Source organism: Ursus arctos, unplaced genomic scaffold (genome assembly GCF_023065955.2).
Source record: "Ursus arctos isolate Adak ecotype North America unplaced genomic scaffold, UrsArc2.0 scaffold_7, whole genome shotgun sequence".
Lineage (NCBI taxonomy): Eukaryota > Metazoa > Chordata > Mammalia > Carnivora > Ursidae > Ursus > Ursus arctos.
The window spans coordinates 66,551,513-66,569,410 of record NW_026623089.1 but is presented as its reverse complement, the minus strand read 5'-3'; the positions used below and the strand labels follow the sequence as shown (position 1 = coordinate 66,569,410).

Sequence of the window (17,898 nt, the reverse complement as noted above, 5' to 3'; positions counted from 1 at the left end):
GTCATTTGGACAACCACTGGGCCGCTCAAGACTGCGGGGTCAGAAGTTGTTCCCAGGCCGCCCTGCACTGCTTCTTCTCCTGCCCTCTGGGGACTCAAGCACATTCCTGGGGACACTCAGAAGCACACCTCAAGAGGACTCTGTCAGAAGGCTTGGGTGGCTGGCCTCGGGCTGTCACACACTTACACACACCTACGTGGGACACGCCCGTGTCCATCACCGCGGCCCCAGTGCCGGTGAGCTTGGGTAAATGTGTAACTTCACAGCACACCGGCTTATTCTGTTCAGCACTGAAAGTGTGTATCGATCACCCTGACTTCCTGGAAGGAGTCCCAGCCTGAGAGTTGCTCTGGCTCCTGTCCCCCAGTCAGGCCTGGCTGCCTGAGGCCCCCGCCCCCATGGTCAGGCCAAGTGATGTCACCTCCCTCCTCCCCAGCTTGGGCACAGAATGGTCTGGGAACGGCTCCATCCCCACCCCTCTGTTATAAATAGGGCCTCGGTGGCCCAGCCAGGGGAAGAGGCTGCTTTTGTTTTGGGAACTTGAGCAGAAGGTAAGCGGGGAGTCCCTCTCCATCCACACTCCTGCCTCACTGTTACCCCCTCCCCATCTCTCTCAGGGCAGCTGAGTTATCTGCTGGGAGTAGAAGCTAAGGGGTCTCTGGGGGGAGGTGGGAAAAGCTGCTGGGAGCCAGAAGCCAGGGGTCAGGGGTGACGTGTGCTGCAGGGGGATCTCTATTGAAGACGACGCAGACAATGTCTCTCCCCTCCCGTCCCAGTGGACGTCCTCTCACACACTGTCCTCCCCCTTGGCCCACCCCAGGTCTTAACAGAGGAACTGCCCCTCCCCAGCAGTAGGGCACGGTGGCCGGGTCCTCCCACTGCCTCTGAGCCGGGCCGGGTCCTCAGGGGCTGGCACGGGAGCAGAGCCACGGTGGCCTAGAGTCCACTGGGTCTCTTCTAGTCGGTGGGACACACGAAGCTGTTGTGCAGGTGCTGGAGCTGGGAGGGGGGTGGGGGAGCAGACTCAGTTACCCCGGGGCTGCGTCCCCAGAGGCTCAGGGGAGGAGTGGCCTGCTTCTGTCTCCCTCTGCCTCGCCTGACACAGTGCTGCTTCTGGTCCTGGTTTGAGGTTTGGGTCTGTGCACTCAACTCATCGCTTTGTCTCCCTGAGCCTTGGTTTGCTCATCTATAAAATGGGACAAATAGCAATGCTTAGCCTCCCTTGCTTGTGAACTATGGTATAAATTAAGAGAGCTAGTATAATGTGAAAGTGCTTTCTAAACTCAGGAGAAAATAAAAAAACAGATTCTTATTATTTTGTTCAAGAGGCACTATAGGTGGGTGCTGAAGTCTATGGACTATGGCATCAGGGGTTCTGGGTCTGAATCCTGATTCTGTCTTTCACTCAGCTGTGTGACCTTGAGCAAGTCATGAAACTTCTCTGTTCATCTGCAAAACAGCATTAATTAATCAACTTAACAATTACTTATCAAGTACCGAGTATGTCTCAGGAACATTTCTGTAAATGTGGTGTCTATCTATCATCTCTATCTATCTATCTATCTATCTATCTATCTATCTATCTATCTATCATCTATCTATCTATCTATCATCTATATATCATCTATCTATCTATCATCTATCTATCTCTCTATCATCTATCTATCTATCTATCTATCTATCTATCTCAGCGAGAAAAAGAGAGCAAGGACCCCGCTCTCGTGGGGTTTGCCTTCACGTGGGAAGAGACAGGCAATAAACAGTAAACATAAATAAATATATAAGAATTAATTATGTATAAGGTCAGAAGGTGGTCAGTGCCGTGGTAAAAGGAAGTAAAGCGGGGTAAGTGAGTTCAGGGTGGCAGGAGTGGTGGGGGACAGTTGCAGTGTGAAATGGGGTGTCACAGAAGCCTTAGGAGGATGAGACGAGTTGGTTCATGGAAAGCACTAGAACACTGCCTGGCAATGACAGGCATTAGAACAGTGTCGGCTGCCGGTGTCACCATTTCACGAAGCCACGGAACCACGAGGGGTAGGGATACCGAGAAGCAGGAAGGTGGAGAGGGAGACTGAGCAGGGGTGGTGGAGGAGGGCAGATCCACAGGGGCCTGGAGCCCCCGTTTATTTGGAGACCCCGCTGTGTGCTGAGTTAGGACCAGCCAGTGCAGCAGCCACCCATCCAGGCTGAGAGCAACAGCAGACTCTGTCCTGACAATGATCTGTGAAATTGCTTCACCTGAGTCAGTGCCTGCCCCGCAAGGGACTGGCAAAGCAGGGAGGGGACTGTCCTTACCTGCAGGGCCCCAACCCGGGACTGGGTGCCATTACTGCACGATTTCTCCAGCCCTCGGCTTCTCCAAGTTTCCCCTGAAAACTCAGCACGATTTGACTTTTTTTTTTTAAAGGTTTTGTTTATTTATTTGACAGAGATAGAGACAGCCAGCGAGAGAGGGAACACAAGCAGGGGGAGTGGGAGAGGAAGAAGCAGGCTCATAGCGGAGGAGACTGATGTGGGGCTCGATCCCATAACACTGGGATCACGCCCTGAGCCGAAGGCAGACGCTTAACTGCTGTGCCACCCAGGCACCCCATGATTTGACTTTTTACATGAGCCATGAGCTGGCAACCGAGGCCTGTCTGGACAGGAAGGAGAATTTTCTGTTCCATTTTTGTATGTCATGTGGCTTCTCACAAGAACAGCGGATTGAGTCAAATGCACAGGGAAGAGGGTGACGTGGTGGCTGAGGTCAGAAGTCAAAGTTTCTTTGGTAATTGATGACCAGAGCAGAACTAAACACACAGTGCTTTTAAGTTGAAAGTGGGTGCAGGTTACCAGACCCAGGAGAGGAGTGCAGAGTGCCGGTAGAAGGGGACAACTGGGTGTGCATAGGTGTGCAGGAAAGACGGAGGTGTCAAGGTGACCTCGAGTTAGTGGAGACATACCTCCGCTCCAGGGATGCCTGGCCTGTGGTGGTAGGTCAGGGGGATGAGCGACGATGAGGAGGGAGTGCGAAGTGAGTTGATAATACAGTCCACGTCTTCACCAGAAATGAGTGAGATATCGCTGAAATGATTGGAACCGAATGAACCCCTACAACGAACATGGATCTCCTACAAATGCAGAGAGTTAGACAGTGGAATGAGTTAGCAGACCCAGCCCAAGAACGTTGTCTTCCAGGATCTCAGGCTACTCTGTGTGCTGTTGGCGAGAGCGGAGGCTGGAGCAGACTCCCAGGGCTCTAGAGAAGGGTGCTGGAGAGCCTCCCGCCAACCCCAGAGACCACGTCAAGGGCAGAAGATTGTTCTACTCCTGGCTTCGTAGAGTTACCTGGGAAGTCATTACAACAATCTATACCCGGTCCCAGCGCTGACCAGGGCCATCAGGCTGTTGGTGGGGCTGGTGTCGAGCTCCATTGGGGTTCCACCCTGCAGGAAATAGTTGCCGGCTGGTTTGGGGTGCTGGGACAGGTAGAAACCCCAGGGCTTCAGGCTGAGCCTCTGGTGCTCGATGCCAGCTGCCTGTTAGGGCCTCGGGGAGGCTGAAAATCCCATTCCCGGGCCACACCCCAGGGCCAGTTTGACATCTCTGGGGGTGGGATGGACTTCCACAGTCACTAAATCTTGCCAGGTGAGACCAGTGGGAACCGGGGCTGGGACTGACCGGCGGGGATAAACGCAGGTCTGAATTACGTCTGTTACACGCTTGCTGTGTGACCTTGGGAACTTTTCCTCAGGCCTCAGAATTCCCCTTTCTGTGTCTGCAGAGAGTTGAAGCCCTTCCCTCCTCCTATGAATAGCGCAGGGACTAGACAGGGTAATCTCTGGGCAGGGGCTTCTGGGAACTGTCACATACTACCCAGTTAGAATATCTGTATTCTTAAATCATGCACCCTGTCTGGGAAATCAGGTACATTTCCTGGTCAATACTACACGGTGCGATCTTTCTTGCCAGGCCAACTTATAACATGGGCAAAACCTCTGTGTGTGTTAGTCCTGTAGTCCAAACTGGTTTCCCACCTTCCCTGGGGCTAGGGGGCTTCCTGAAGACTTGCCATCTGCTCCACGGTTGGTTTTCTCAGTGAAAACTCACGGCCAGAGGCCTGTGAATGCATGCGTTTGCTCAGGTGGCCTTATCAAAGTCCCACAGACTGGGTCACTTCAACGACAGAGATCTGTTCTCTCACGATTACGGAGGCGACAAGAACTGATGTGCTCCTTCTGGGATAACGTTCTCATCACATACCGGCTCCAAGTCCAAGCTTGAGGTGTCGGCAGGGTTGGCTTCTTCTCAGGTCTCTCTCCTTGGCTTGTGGATGGCCGTCTTCTCCCTGTCTTCCCAGGGTCTTCCGTCTGTGTGTCTGTGTCCTATTGTCCTCTTCTAAGACGGACACCAGGCAGATTGGATGAGGGCCCATCCCGATGACCTCACTGAACCTAAATTACCTCTTTAAAGACTCTATCTCCCAATATAGTGCATTTTGAGGGAGTGGGATTAAGGACATCAACATACGAAGTTAAAAACTTTAAGGCAACAGGCAAAATTTTTTTAATTTTAAAATTAAAGTTTCTTTAAAAATAAGATTAAATGTTTTCATATTACTCTTTAAAAAAAAAGATTTATTTATTTGAGAGAGAGAGAGTGTGAGCACGAACGCGGTGGGAGGTTGGCAGAGGGACAGGGAGAAGCAGACTCCCTCCAAGCAAGGAGCCCGACACAGGGTTTGATCCCAGGACCCCAGGATCATGACCCAAGCCGAAGGCAGACACTTAAGTGATTGAGCCACCCATATTATTCTTTATTAAACACATAACTGTTGACTAAAGCATAGTATCACTGATTAGCACAAGGTAAATATAATATCAGCCATTCACATATTCTCGAAGAGAAGCACTTATAGTATTTTGTGAAAACATTTGTGTATGTTTTTACTTGGTGTAATGGACAGTTTCGTGTTTTGTAAAATCTACAACTGTCTTAATATCAAAACCGACCCCGAAATAGGCCCTGTAAAGGCACAGCTCAGCCCATCACAGTGTGTAGTGGATCACAGAGGTATTTTCCTCAGAGCTTTGAATCTATTGCTTCTCTTCGAAATGTGTAGACTGGGGTACATTTCTCCTGGATTCAGGGACCGCAGGGAATATGGGAACAGCTAGAAGTCTGGCTGGAGGGCACTTACTCACTTAGTAATCTGTCGCCCTTCATGGAATGATGTTTCAGGTACAGAGATGGCTGCTGCTGGGGTGAGCCTGGGGGCCACCGTCCTCTGTCTCCTGGCCTGGGCCGGCCTGGCCGCTGCGGACCGGGTGTACATACACCCTTTCCACCTCCTCGTCTACAGCAAGAGCAGCTGTGAGCAGCTGGAGAAATCCAGTGCGGAGACGCCCAAGGCCCTGACCTTCACGCCGGTCCCGATTCAGGCCAAGACGTCCCCTGTGGACGAGGAGGCCCTTCGAGAGCAGCTGGCGCTGGCCACTGAGAAGCTGCAGGAGGACGAAAGGATGCGGGCAGCGAAAGTGGGGATGATGCTCAACTTCCTGGGTTTCCACATGTACAGGATGCTGAGCGAGTCCTGCAGCACGGCCAGCGGGACCGTGCTGTCCCCAACGACTCTCTTTGGCACCCTGGCCTCTCTCTACCTGGGTGCGCTGGACCCCACGGCCAGCAGACTGCAGGCGTTCCTGGGGGTCCCCGGGGAGGACCAGGGCTGCACCTCCCGGCTGGATGGCCACAAGGTCCTCTCCGCCCTGCACACCATCCAGGGCCTTCTGGTCGCCCAGGGAGGGGCTGGCAGCCAGTCCACACTGCTCCTCTCCACGGTGCTGGGCCTGTTCACAGCCCCTGGCCTGCGTCTGAAGCAGCCCTTTGTGCGGGGCCTGGCTCCCTTTGCTCCCGTCACCCTCCCGCGCTCTCTGGACTTGTCCACCGACCCGGATCTTGCTGCTGAGAAGATAAACAGGTTCATGCAGGCAGTGACAGGGTGGAAAATGGACAGACCCGTGTCAGGAGTCAGCCCAGACAGCACCCTACTTTTCAACACCTACGTCCACTTCCAAGGTAAGGCAAGCCCCGTGGGTGTCCCTGGGCTGGTGCCAGAGGGTCCCAGTTCTTCGTCTGTGGGCTTCATGTCCAGCATTCAGCTCAGCAGGTCCGGGCCTTGGAGATGGGCAGGGTGGCGAACATGAGGAAGTACCTGGGAGCCGCTCTCAAGGAGCCGGAAGTAGCTGCCCGGTGGACTCCTTGGATGAGTACCCATCTCTCTACCTGCTGCCCTACTATGTGCAGCTTCTATAGTACATCCTTGTACTCTGATCATTTAATCCTCTTGTGATGTGGTGAAGAGGCGTTACTACCTCTAGAAGAAAACACAGTGACTTCCTCAAGATGGCACAGCCGCAAGTGGGGGTCCTAGGATCCAAACCCACCCCTCCCGGCCCTGTGGTCCAGCTCCGCCCTCAGGAGGGAGGGGTTCTTGCTTCTTGAGAAGGTCAAAGTTCATGCAAAAATAACCAAATTGTTTGCTTACAGCACTTTCATGTTGGGAGGGGTCATTACCACCCCACCCCCAATCCCTGCAAAGATAGTTTGCTCATTCAACAACTGATCGTTGAAGATTTACTACGTGCATGCCCCTGAGCTGGGCGGCTCAGAGGGGCCAGGGAGGAAGGATGCACAGGTCCAGACCCCAGGTTGCCTATTCAAGCTCAAGAGGGGAGATAGATCCCATAGGCAAATGCCCCCAGCTACAGAGCTCTAAGTAGAAGTGCCCTGGGGGGGCCAAGCACTTGAAGGAGGGAGGGTCCCTGGAGAGAGGACAGAGGCCTGGGGGCGGTGAGGGGAGAAGTGCTGTAGGAGAACAAATGTGTGAGCAAAGGCCGGCGAGTTCAGGGACAGGAACCAGAGCAAGTGCGCCTGGGGTTGGCCAGAGCTCGGAGTGGATGTGACCAGTGGAAGGCAGGGCCCTAGAGATGGGTCGGGCCAGATTTTGGAATGGGATGCTGGGAAGGGTGGTGGGTGCTGGAGCAGGCAAAATGTTCTGCTCAGAGGTCATCCGGGCAGCCGGGGCTGTGTGCATTGGAGGCAGGGAGGGTCCCGGGACGGTGACGCAACAGGCACACTGACCGGGGGACACGTGCTGAGGTCGTGGCTCTGCACACTGATGGGTGGGCCGGGGAGGGTGCGCTCGCGAGCCAAGGGAGACAGCAGGCCAAAGATGAAACCAGAGACAGCATGACTATTTTCTTACTCTGAAGCCATCCCGGAAGTCTGTAAACCGCCAAGGGGAAGGACCTCCAGCCCGTTTTGGGTGCAGGAGGAAGATGATAGAGACCCAGGACTGCCGACAGGTCGTGGGAGCAGAGCTCAGCACAGGCGGCCTCCAGCTGAGGGTGACCGTACCCCGGGGGGGACTGGGGACTCGTACGCTCAGCCTGCCGTTCCTAAGAGGAGCCCCAGGAGGAGAGTTCCTTGAGAAAGTCGTGCCCCAAAAAAGGCGAGAGAGCAAGAGAGCCACAGGTGCCTGGATGCTGGGCCAGCCCCACCATGTACCACCCTCTGATCTTGCTCCCTGACCTTTCCGTGCCTCAGTTTCCACCAGACAGAGCTGCACAGCCCCTCCCTGCCCACCACCGCGTGCCCGCTCATGAAGCCGCAGGCTGTCTGAGGAGCTCTAAGCTGCCCTTTGGTAATGACGTTCTAGTACCACGACCTCAGCGGACAGCTGGATGTTCCCGACTGGCGAAGGCTCGGGAATGGGAGCCCCTGAGCCACAGGGCGCCCTTTGCCCAGACCCTGCGGTCGTCCCGAGCTGGCGCTGGCTCTGGCAGCTTCCACACCACCAGTTGACTTAACCCTGAGAGGTTTACTTAACCTCTGGACGAGGAGTGTGCTGTGTTTTCAGCGGAGTGGGCGGGACGGGGAAGCCACCTCTGTTTCAGATTCTCACATCTTTCTGTTTTGGTGAGAAAAGATTTCGTCCTTTCTTCCCCTAATTAACAAGTCCCTGGCCAGACCTGGTGGGCCAACGCTGAGGCCCTCCCCAGGGAGCCTGGGACGAAGGTCACTGTGGCTCTGCCCGTCCCTTCTCATCAGACCAGGCCCTGGGAAGGCAGCCTGTCCACCCCCTCCCCTCCCCTCCTGGAGGACCTGTCCCTCCAGCCCCCACCCTGACACCTTGGAGACCTCTGCTCCAGGGAAAGGGCACCCTGGGTCTTTAACCTGCCTCTCCTCAGACACCCAGGTGGCCAGCACCCAGGAGCTGCTCTGTGACAGACTCACCCCCACCTTCTCCTCCCAGAAACAGCCCCACCATGTGTGACTAGGCACTCAAGGTGACTGAGAAGAGCGCAGAGGGAGGGGCTGTGCCAGGGGCTGCAGTCATGGACAGACCCCCAGGGACAGGGCCTTCAGCAGGCGTCTGCCCCTTCTCCCATGACAGCAGAGCCAGCTGGCCGCTCCCCTCCGCCTCCACCTGCACAGCCCCGTCAGGGAGGGCACCAGACAGGGCTCACCCCCGCCCCAAGGGCCCAGGGCGAGCTCGCACGGAGCGCTTTGCTCGGAGCCACTGGCCACACCAGGTTGTATGTCTGTCCTGGGCAGCACGGAGGCCTGAGACGTGGCGCCCGCATTGCAAGACAGGTGTGCTCAGCTCTGCGTCCTGACTTGAGAAGGGGAGACTGTCACAGCTCACAGATTGAGAAGCGAGCGCGCCCCGAGGATGCGTAGGGCCGTGAAGCTGGTCCGGGTGACACTGTGGTTGGTGGATACAGGTCACCGCACATCTGTCCAGCCCCATAGATCGTACGGCCCCGAGAGTGAGCCCTAATGTCAACCCTGGACTCTGGGTGACAATGATGTGTCCCTGTAGGGTCATCAGTGTTAACAGATGTCCCACTCCGGTGGGGGTGTTGATAGTGCGGGAGGCTGTGCATGTGGGACTGGTGGGTATGCGAGAAAGCTCTACACCTTCCTCTAAATTTTGCTATGAACCTAACTTCTCTAAAACAATTAAATTTATTAAAAAAAAGAAGCCAGTGAGCATGGCGGATCGCAGGTTTTGGGCCAGGACAGATCTGGGGTGAGTTTACCCAGTCACTTCGTAGTGGCCTAAGTTCCCTAAGTGTTCTGGTTTCCTTTGTGGGCCTTAAGGTGACAGGTGTAAAATCTCAGAGTGGCACCTGGTGTGTAAAATGTCTTCAACACGGGCAGTTGGTGTCACCCAAGTGAACTCAAACAGTCAGGTTTTGCAGGAGGAAGACTCGTCCGGCCCTTGGGGTCCTGGGTAGGGCTGTGAAGCTCTGGGGCAGTGCTGGGGCGGGGAAAGGCCCCGTGGCCTGGGACGTTGCGGGGCGAGGCTGGGGCACAGGCTGGGCTTCGGCTCTGCTCCTCGGTGTCCCCAGCACTGAGCACACACGCCTGCCCCTGCCTCAGCTGCCCGTCCCTCCTTGTCTCCTTTCTGGGTCTCCAGGAAAGCTGAAGGGGTTCTCCCTGCTGCCGGGGCTGCAGGACTTCTGGGTGGACAACGCCACCTCGGTGTCGGTCCCCATGATCTCGGGCACGGGCACCTTCCAGCACTGGAGCGACGCCCAGAACAACCTGTCCCTGACCCGTGTGCCCCTCAGCAAGAACGCCTGCCTGCTGCTGGTCCAGCCCCACGGCGCCTCGGACCTGCAGCAGGTGGAGGCCCTCACCTTCCAGCACAACTTCCTGACGTGGCTGAAGAACCTGTCTCCCCGGTATGGCTCCTGGGACACCACCTGGCCCCTCGGGGGCTGCTCCCCCTGGAAAGTGGGGAGCTGGGCCCATCCCTCCACGCAGGGTGGGAGGGGACGGACGTGGGGTGAGCAGATGGGCGGGTGATGGCTGAGCCCTGGGCACAGGACGGGGAAGGCCCAGGTGACCCTGCTGTTCCGGGGGCAGAAGGCCGGTGCGTTCACGCATCACCCCTGCATCCATCCATCCACGGACCTAGCTCTCCAGGTACCGTCTCTTTCTGGGCGCAGGAGAGGTAAAGGAGTGGGGAGTGTGCTTTCCGTGGGCTTGGGCTTACCCACTGGTTTTGAAGGACTGCATTTCAGCCTGTCCTGAATGGGGACCTTTGTCGTGCCACCGCCCCCCCACCAGTGCTCCCTCCCACAATCTGCTGCATTCCAAGAGCTTGTTGGGGACTGGCGTCCCAGAAGGGTTTGGACCCCTCTGAGAGGTCTGGGGGACGGGGAGCTGTCCCTGACTCCAGAACTCCCCACTTTGCTGCCCCAGTGCTTTGCTCCTCTTTCCAGCTATGGCGGGAAGAAAGCCGTTCCCCTCCGCTGGGGTGCTGCACTTGACCCGCATCCCCGGCCCAGAGCAGTGGGGTCCGGAAACCTGCCCCGAGAAGGCACTCAGGGGCGCACTGGCCTCAGGAGGGCGACGCTCCTTTTAAAATCAGTCTTTGTTGTGGTGGCTCTAAACCCATCACGTCATGCTTACCGCGAACCGTCTGTAAGCGCACGGTTCAGTGGCATGAAGCACCCACATGGCTGCGTGTCCCTCGCCACCACCCGTCTCCAGAATGTTGTCGTCTTCCCAAACGGAAACACGAACTCCCCGTTCCCCCTCCCCCAGCCCCTGGCCTCGGCCATTCGACTTCCAGTCTCTGTGAATGTGTCTGTCCCAGGACCTCAGGTGAGGGAACTCATACAGCATTTGTCCTTTTGTGGCGGGCTTATTTCGCTTAGCATGATGTCCTCAGGGTTCATCCATGTGGCAGCATGGGTCAGGATTTCCTTCCTCTGACGGCTAATACTCCATTACATGGACAGACACGTTTCGTTTATCCACTCATCCATCAATGGACACTTGGGTCGCTTCCACCTGTTGGCTATTGCGAATAATGCTGCTGTGGACGTGGGTGTACTGTAACTCTTGCGAAGGTTTGGTATGTCCCCGGAAACATCCACGGGCTCTCAGGGATGCCCAAGGAAGGCAGAGGTCCTACAGGAAGGTCAGCCGAGTTGACGTAAGCAGCATGGCCAGCACGGAGAGTGACGGGACATTCCTCCCATCGCTCTCCCCTCCACGGGGGTTTCTATGTCAAGAACTCCATTGAAAGGTGGCTAGTAAGACACGATACATTATTTCAGAGAATAGCATTTTACAATTATCCAGGTAATACAGCTTCAATGCAGCCAACCGAAAACCGTAGTAGAACGAAGAACAGACAAGTCATCGTCAAACCCCCAGAGAGCAGTGCTCTAAATTACATCCTTCTCACAGCATTCCCAAGGACATGCAAGTTGTTTGCTGTATTTCTTGCTGACGGACTTTTCCCGAGACAGCCTAGCTGGGTGAGGGGGCCCCAGGGCCTCCCAGGGGGAGCCACCCGGGACCTTCCTAAGCGTGATCGTCCCCTCAGGGCCATCCGCCTGACCATGCCCCAGCTGACACTGAGAGCCTCCTACGACCTGCAGGACCTGCTTGCCCAGGCCAAGCTGCCCACCCTGCTGGGCGCCGAGGCGAACCTGGGCAAAATCAGTGAGGACAATCTCAGAGTCGGAAAGGTACTGTGCCGGCGGTGTCTCTTTGGGCCCGAGTGGATTCTGTGTGTTCACAGGGTGGGAGGCGTAGACAGTTGGGGCATGGAGGGAGCTTCTGGGAGGCAGGCAGGAGAGGAGGGGAGGAAAGCATGGCTAGGTGGGTGTGCACCCAGGGTGGGAAAGAAATGACCAGAACTTCCGGGGCTTTCCGGGGACAGGTGGAGAGCAGCAAACCCTTCCCCACCATGTGTCCTTGGCTCTGCCCAGCCTGGCCTAGCCTTGCGGTCCTTCCCAGAACCCACAGCAGGGTCAGGACTCAGGCCATGGGAGTAAGTGCCCAGCGTCAGCTCTCGGCAGGGCTGACAGGGAACGCCCAGCAGTAGACAGACTGTCCTTCTGCCACGTGGAACAATGCATCTCTGCAGCTGGGGTGCCTGGATGTGCCGGGCGCTGCGCTGGGTACTGGGGAGGGGCCACGCACAGTTCTGGCCTCGGAGATCACTGTTGGGGGGCATGGGCCCTCTTGCTAAATGAGTGGGATGACCCAGGCACTGGTGGACCACAGCCGAGGGGCCCGGGGTCCTGCCCTGGACAGCAAGGTGGAAAGTGGGGACCGGTGGGTTGGAGAGACAGTTTGGGGAGGAGCTGTCGTGAGTTGGGCCGAGTGGGAGTCGTCTACACCGAGGGGCATACGTGGTGCGGGCAGGCTGGAGACACAGCTGTCCTGCACCCTCTCCCTGGGCCTGGAGGGCCTTCGGGAGCCATCCCAACGTTTGCTGCTTTGCAGGTGCTGAATAGCATCCTTTTGGAACTAAAAGCAGACGAGGGAGAGCAGCCCACAGAGTCTGCCCCGCAGCCGGATGGGCCCCTGGAGGTGACCCTGAGCCGCCCGTTCCTGTTCGCCATTTACGAGCAAGACTCCACTGCCCTCCACTTCCTGGGCCGTGTGGCCAACCCGCTGAGCACGGTGTGAGGCCTGGCCCGCCCCCGAGATGCAGCTGTCACCGAGGCAAGGGCAGCTGCCACAGCAATGCTGATTTGTCACTCTGCCTCCCCGTGAGTCAGCCTGGAGCTGGAAAGAAGCCGGTCTCCTCCATCTAATGAGCAGCAGAACCTGCGGGCAGGAGGCCTCCGGGTTCTTGGGTTTATCTCGGGCCACGTGGGGGGGGGCCAGGAGCCAGAGTTTAGCACAGGACACCGTTCAGGAGAAAGTCTGAACAGACCAACTGGTTGGTGAAACCAAAAATTGTGTCCCTTTTATCAGAGAACAGAAATTGGGTTTTACAGTTACAGTTTTCACTGCCCTGGGTTTAAGTTCGGTTAGGGAATACGAGCGGACCAGCTGCCGTCCCCCCTGATGCCTTAACTTTGGTTGGTTTCCAGGTCTTCTTTACCAGGATACTGGGATCTCTGAAACACACAAGTGTCTGAATTTACGTTAGAATATAATACCATGGCTGATTATCCCTGTGTTATTAATACATGTCTTGCAACAATAAACAAAAAAGAAAAATTCTTGGGGCACCTAGGTGGCTCAGTCGGTTGAGCATCTGCCTTCGGCTCAGGTCGTGATCTCAGGGTCCTGGGATCGAGTCTCGTGTGGGGCTCCCTGCTCGGTGGGGAGTCTGCTTCTCTCTCTGTGGCTGCCCCTGCCCCCACTCCTGCTCTCGCTTGCGTGCACGCTCTCTCAATAAATAAATAAATAAAATCAATCAAATAAATAGATAAATAAAATCTTAAAAAAAAAAAAAGAAAAATTCTGTCACTTAGCAGCAAAACAAAACCTACCATTTGGCTAACAGACCATACACACCAAGTTCTTCCTAGGGCTTTGAGCTGTCTTTTGGGTGGAATTTCCATGGAAGGTGAGGGCTGGTACTTAGCCATCATTTGGAGATGTTTGCTTCTGGACATTTCCATCCCTAAGCGGCAGGTGGGTGTGTGGGAGGCTCCCATGCCCCGACTTGCAGATGGGAAGGAACGGGGCCGACGGGCATGACTTCCCTTCCGGGGACACAGGGTCGGATCGCTGTTGCTGACGACAGTGAAGACATTTCCTGACATACATAAAGCGCCTTCCCTGGCTCCCTCCTTAGACACTTAAATAACTAGGCAGGCTATGGACCATGGCGCCCACCGACGAGGGCCCGGGGGCACATGGCAGCTGGACAGTCACCCAGAGGTGAGAGTGGGGATGACCAATGCTGCATTGAGCCAGTTCTCTCCCGTGTGCGGTTTCCGTGGTGTGAGCAGAAGCATCTGTGTTCTACTTGCATGACGACTGTGCTGCCCAAGGTCCAGAGGGGATGGAGTGTGTTGTGAGGACGAGGCAGGCCTGCAATGCCCTCCGAACCCCAGTGCCCCCTTCACGTTCCCGAGCGCCCAGCTAGTGTGGCTCAACCCCCCGCTCCGATGTCCAGGGGACAGCTGGGCCAGGCGCGTGAGGGGCAGCACGGTGGGCGCTTAGGAGCATGGATTCCAGGATGGACGGGCTGGAAGCCCATCTCCGACACTTACTGTGACCCGGAGCAGGTGACTTCCCTTCTCTGGGCCTCCCTGCTTTTCTGTGCAAAGTGGGAAATACCTGAACGAATAAATGAGAAATAGCCGCCACCGTTTTAATGGCAGTCAGTCCATAAAAACGTCATGACCTCTACCCTGTCTGGAAGTCCGGTTCCATAACCTTCAGCAGGAAAAGGAGCCTCCCCCAGAGACTCCAGAGGGAGCACTGCCTGGCCAACCCCGTGACTTTGATCAGTGAGATCCATCTTTGACTTCTGGCCTCAGAACCGTAAGAGAATCCACATGTGCTGCTGTAAGCCACTACCCGTGTGGTCACGTGTTACAGCAACAGGAAACGTGCAACAGCATGGCACACGCGCTCAAGCAAGTCTCCTAACGGTATCGTTGGGGGACCCTCAAGGCTGCTCCCCCCACATTCCAGGCTCTTCAAGAGTCTCCCCTTTGGGATCGTCTTCAAGGGCTCGTGCTCCCCCATCCATTAAAGAGAACCGCTGACCTTACAGGGGCCGGGCTGGGAACTGGGGAGCAGAGCAGGTGAAATGTCCCAGGGGAAGCTTCTGGGAAGGGTCTCGAGTTTGTAAGCGTTTTGGGGTGCAGCAGCACCCAGCCCTGTCTTTAAAGCTGCAGGTGAAGCTCTCTGCTGGGGATCATTTCAGTTCCTGGCCGCCTCCCCCCGCTCCCCTTTCCTCAGATCAGCCTGTGCTTTCTGGCCGCACAAGGAGGCCTCAGGCACGTCACACGGCTATGGATGGAGGCTTGAAAGTTCTAATGCATGAGGCTGGCTGCCTCCTTCAGACAGTGAAGGAGCCTGAGCAAGGCGTGCACATTCCCCGCAAACCCCCAGACCTCCCAGGACACCAGCCTGAGCGATACGGGCCCGCGGGGGGATAAACACAACACAGCACCTGTGCTTTGCGTGGTCACTTTGACAAGGCAGCAATCCAGACATCCTGAGCCCTCCCCGCCACGCATTAACGCACCGTGGGTGCTAATCAGGGCCCCCCTTTCCACCGCTGGCAGACACTCTGCTCCCGCAGCAGCCCTGACCCCAGGGCCTGACCCTGCCGGGTTTATTGTCCACCATGCTTTGCGTTCCCTGGGCCCCTCTTCCCTCAGGGGCCCAGTGTGGGGCAGAAGCTGGCACCCAGCTCCTCTCTGGTTTGGGCTTTTTGGAACGACTACTAGATGACAAGTCTCTGGGGAGAATTGGACATTCAGGAAGCAGGTGCGCTCAGCATGGCCTGTGGAGCGTGTTAGAGACGCAGAGCCTCAAGCCCCATCCAGGCCCTGGGGTCAGCATCTGCATTTTCCCAGGGGGCCCGCAAATGCACCCTGGACATTACGGTTAGGGTTAGGGCCGGCACGGAATCCCCCTCCTGGCAGAGGCTTCTAGAAGGGCTGGGGCCTCAGCCAGTGGCGCCAGCTCTTGGATTCCTGCTCTTGGGGGGATGACACATCTTCAATCAGAACTGTAACCATGACAGCTTCTCCTGTGATTTCCTGAAACAACTGCAGACGAGAAGTGGTCTCTATATATGTGTGCACTGTGGGTTCAGAGCTGTTCCCCCGACCCCCAGCACAGCCCTTCCCACATGGGTGCCGGCAGGGAAACTGAGGCACTGCCGCTGACATCATCCTGCCTCGTGAACCGTGGTCTTGAAGTTGCTCATGGTGACACGGGACAGCACGGTCACGCTGCAGCCAGAGGACGAGAACACTGGTGTTCTCCACTTCATTTCAGAAAGCAGCTGGAGGGACCAGCGCACGTCTCCCGCTGAGCCGGCTGCTGGGGCTGCTGGGGCTCGGGCGGCTGCCAGCAGTTGCTAAGAGTGCGATGTTGCCAACCGGCCCACGGCTGTTCTTTGTCCTCCGGCTCCTTTATAAATGGGAAGTGGGTCAGGTTGTTACCAGGATACAAAATACCAACATTTTGCAGATTGCTTAACACAAATATATCAGTTCTGGGGGTCTGTTTCTCTTAAACCATTCTTCCCTGAATTCTAAGTCTTCCTGGGATTGCAAAGTGCACCCCCCCCCCCCCCATAGACAAGGGAATGATTCAGCAGCTCTGCTCATCTCCAGCCTGGGCATGTGTGGGGCCTGCAGGGACGGTGGCCCGGGTGCCTCCCTGCCCACCGAGAAAGCTCATCAGAGCCCAAATCCTACCGAGTTTAGACAAAACGAAATGATTTTTGTTTGTTATGCATTTGGCAGCAAACCCCAGTCTGAACAGACACGAGGCTGCTGAAGATGCTTACATTACGGAAGTTTATAGAAGTGCGAAGAGTCCTGCATTTGCTGCAGGAAGATACATGTGTTTGTTTAGCAGGTGCTGTTCCACGTGGCCCATGGTACCCAGGAGGGAAACCACATTACCTTTCTAAAATCTGAAAAGCTCGGATCTCTGAAACATGTACTGAAGGCTTTGGACAGATTTTGGATTTGAATATCATTCCATGTGATTTTTTTTTCCTCCTAGAATTTATTTTTTAAGAGTAATTTCAGGCTCACAACAAAATTGAACAGAAAGTACAGAGTTCTCATAGGCTAGTAGGTGTCCTAAAAATCTTCTGTGCTCCCCCTATTGATTCATCCCCCACACCTCCTGGCACCACAGATCCTTTTACTCTCTCCATAGACAGTCATTCTTTTCCAGAAGGTCGTACAGCTAGCATCCTACAGTATGCAGTCTTTTCAGGTCGGCTTCTTTCTCTTAGCCATATGAATTTAGGATCCCTCCGTATCTTTTCATGGCTTGATAGCTCATTTCTTCTTAGCCCCCAGTGACATTCCATTGTCTGGATGGGCCACCCTTTGGTTTGTCCATCCACATACTGCAGGACAACTTGGTTGCTTCCAATAGTTTTTGACAATTATGAATAAAAGCTGCTATAAACATCCGTGTACAGGTTTTTGTGTGGACACAGGTTTGCCATGTGACTTAAAAAATATATTTTATTTATTTATTTGAGAGAGACACAGAGAGAGCACCAGCAGGGGGAGGGGCGGAGGGAGAGGGACAGACTCTGCTGAGCGGTGAGCCCAATACAGGGCTCGATCCCAGGACCCTGAGATCATGACCTAAGCCGAAGGCAGACGCTTTACCGACTGAGCCACCCAGGCGCCCCTGCCACGTGATTTTTAAAGCTGCAGAATGAGCAGACGTTCAGGGTGCCTCTGAGAGACGCTCAAACACCGTGGGTTTTGAATGTCAGTCACTCCGTCACTTCAAGGAAGTCGGGGTCCCGTAGCCCACCTCCCTGAATGCAAGTTGCTCCACACTTCTGTTGAGTTACCCAAAAAGTTATCCTCTGAGGCTTGCTTGTAAGCTTTGTGAAGTGGGTGGAGACCAGCCTTTGGTTAGGCTAATTTGGGGCCACCCCTGAGGCCATGGCCCCCTGAGGACCCTACTCGTGGCCGCTGTCAGAGCCCTTCCATTCCGGCCCGTGGGAACACCCACTATTCCTGGGCCCGTCGAGCTCGGAAGATTGTTCTACCCGCTCCTTTCTGGGGACCCTTTCCTCGCCTCGATAGGCTCCTGCCCACACCAGTGGCTCATCAGCACCCAGCTACATAACGGGAGCCACCTCCTGTCCACACTCTGCCCCCCATGTTCTGGCCTCCTCGGCACCCCCGCCTCCAAACTCAAACCAGAGTCGCCAGGCTCTGGGGCCTCCTGTGCCGGGGCCTGGTCACTGTCCACACAGGGCTCGGTTCCCCTTCCTCTGGGATCCGACACTGCTGTTGGCCAGTGTCCACACCGCGCCGTTTCCGCCCCCGGCCTTGATCAGTTGCTCAAGGTGGGAGAGTGCATCAGGCTGGGCTCCTTAACAATCGAAACGCCACCTCGAAGACTAGT

At 55.8% G+C, this 17,898-nt stretch overlaps 1 protein-coding gene across 1 annotated transcript; it reads left to right on the top strand.

The window, feature by feature from the left end:
• The first annotated feature begins 419 nt into the window (after positions 1-419).
• On the top strand, positions 420-13,029 carry AGT (angiotensinogen). Its single transcript, XM_026504205.4, has 5 exons — positions 420-551; positions 5,224-6,060; positions 9,470-9,737; positions 11,396-11,540; positions 12,304-13,029. Exons 2-5 carry the CDS (start codon positions 5,232-5,234, stop codon positions 12,487-12,489), a joined length of 1,428 nt encoding a protein of 475 aa, XP_026359990.3. The 5' UTR covers positions 420-551; positions 5,224-5,231; the 3' UTR covers positions 12,490-13,029.
• Positions 13,030-17,898: the final 4,869 nt, after the last annotated feature.

Excerpts from the sequence above, each read along its gene's own strand:
- AGT (XM_026504205.4), top strand. The coding sequence starts at position 5,232 with ATGGCTGCTGCTGGGGTGAGCCTGGGGGCCACCGTCCTCTGTCTCCTG. Across the intron at positions 9,738-11,395 it reads CTGAAGAACCTGTCTCCCCG|GGCCATCCGCCTGACCATGC; the intron begins GTATGGCTCCTG and ends TCGTCCCCTCAG. Across the intron at positions 11,541-12,303 it reads ACAATCTCAGAGTCGGAAAG|GTGCTGAATAGCATCCTTTT; the intron begins GTACTGTGCCGG and ends GCTGCTTTGCAG.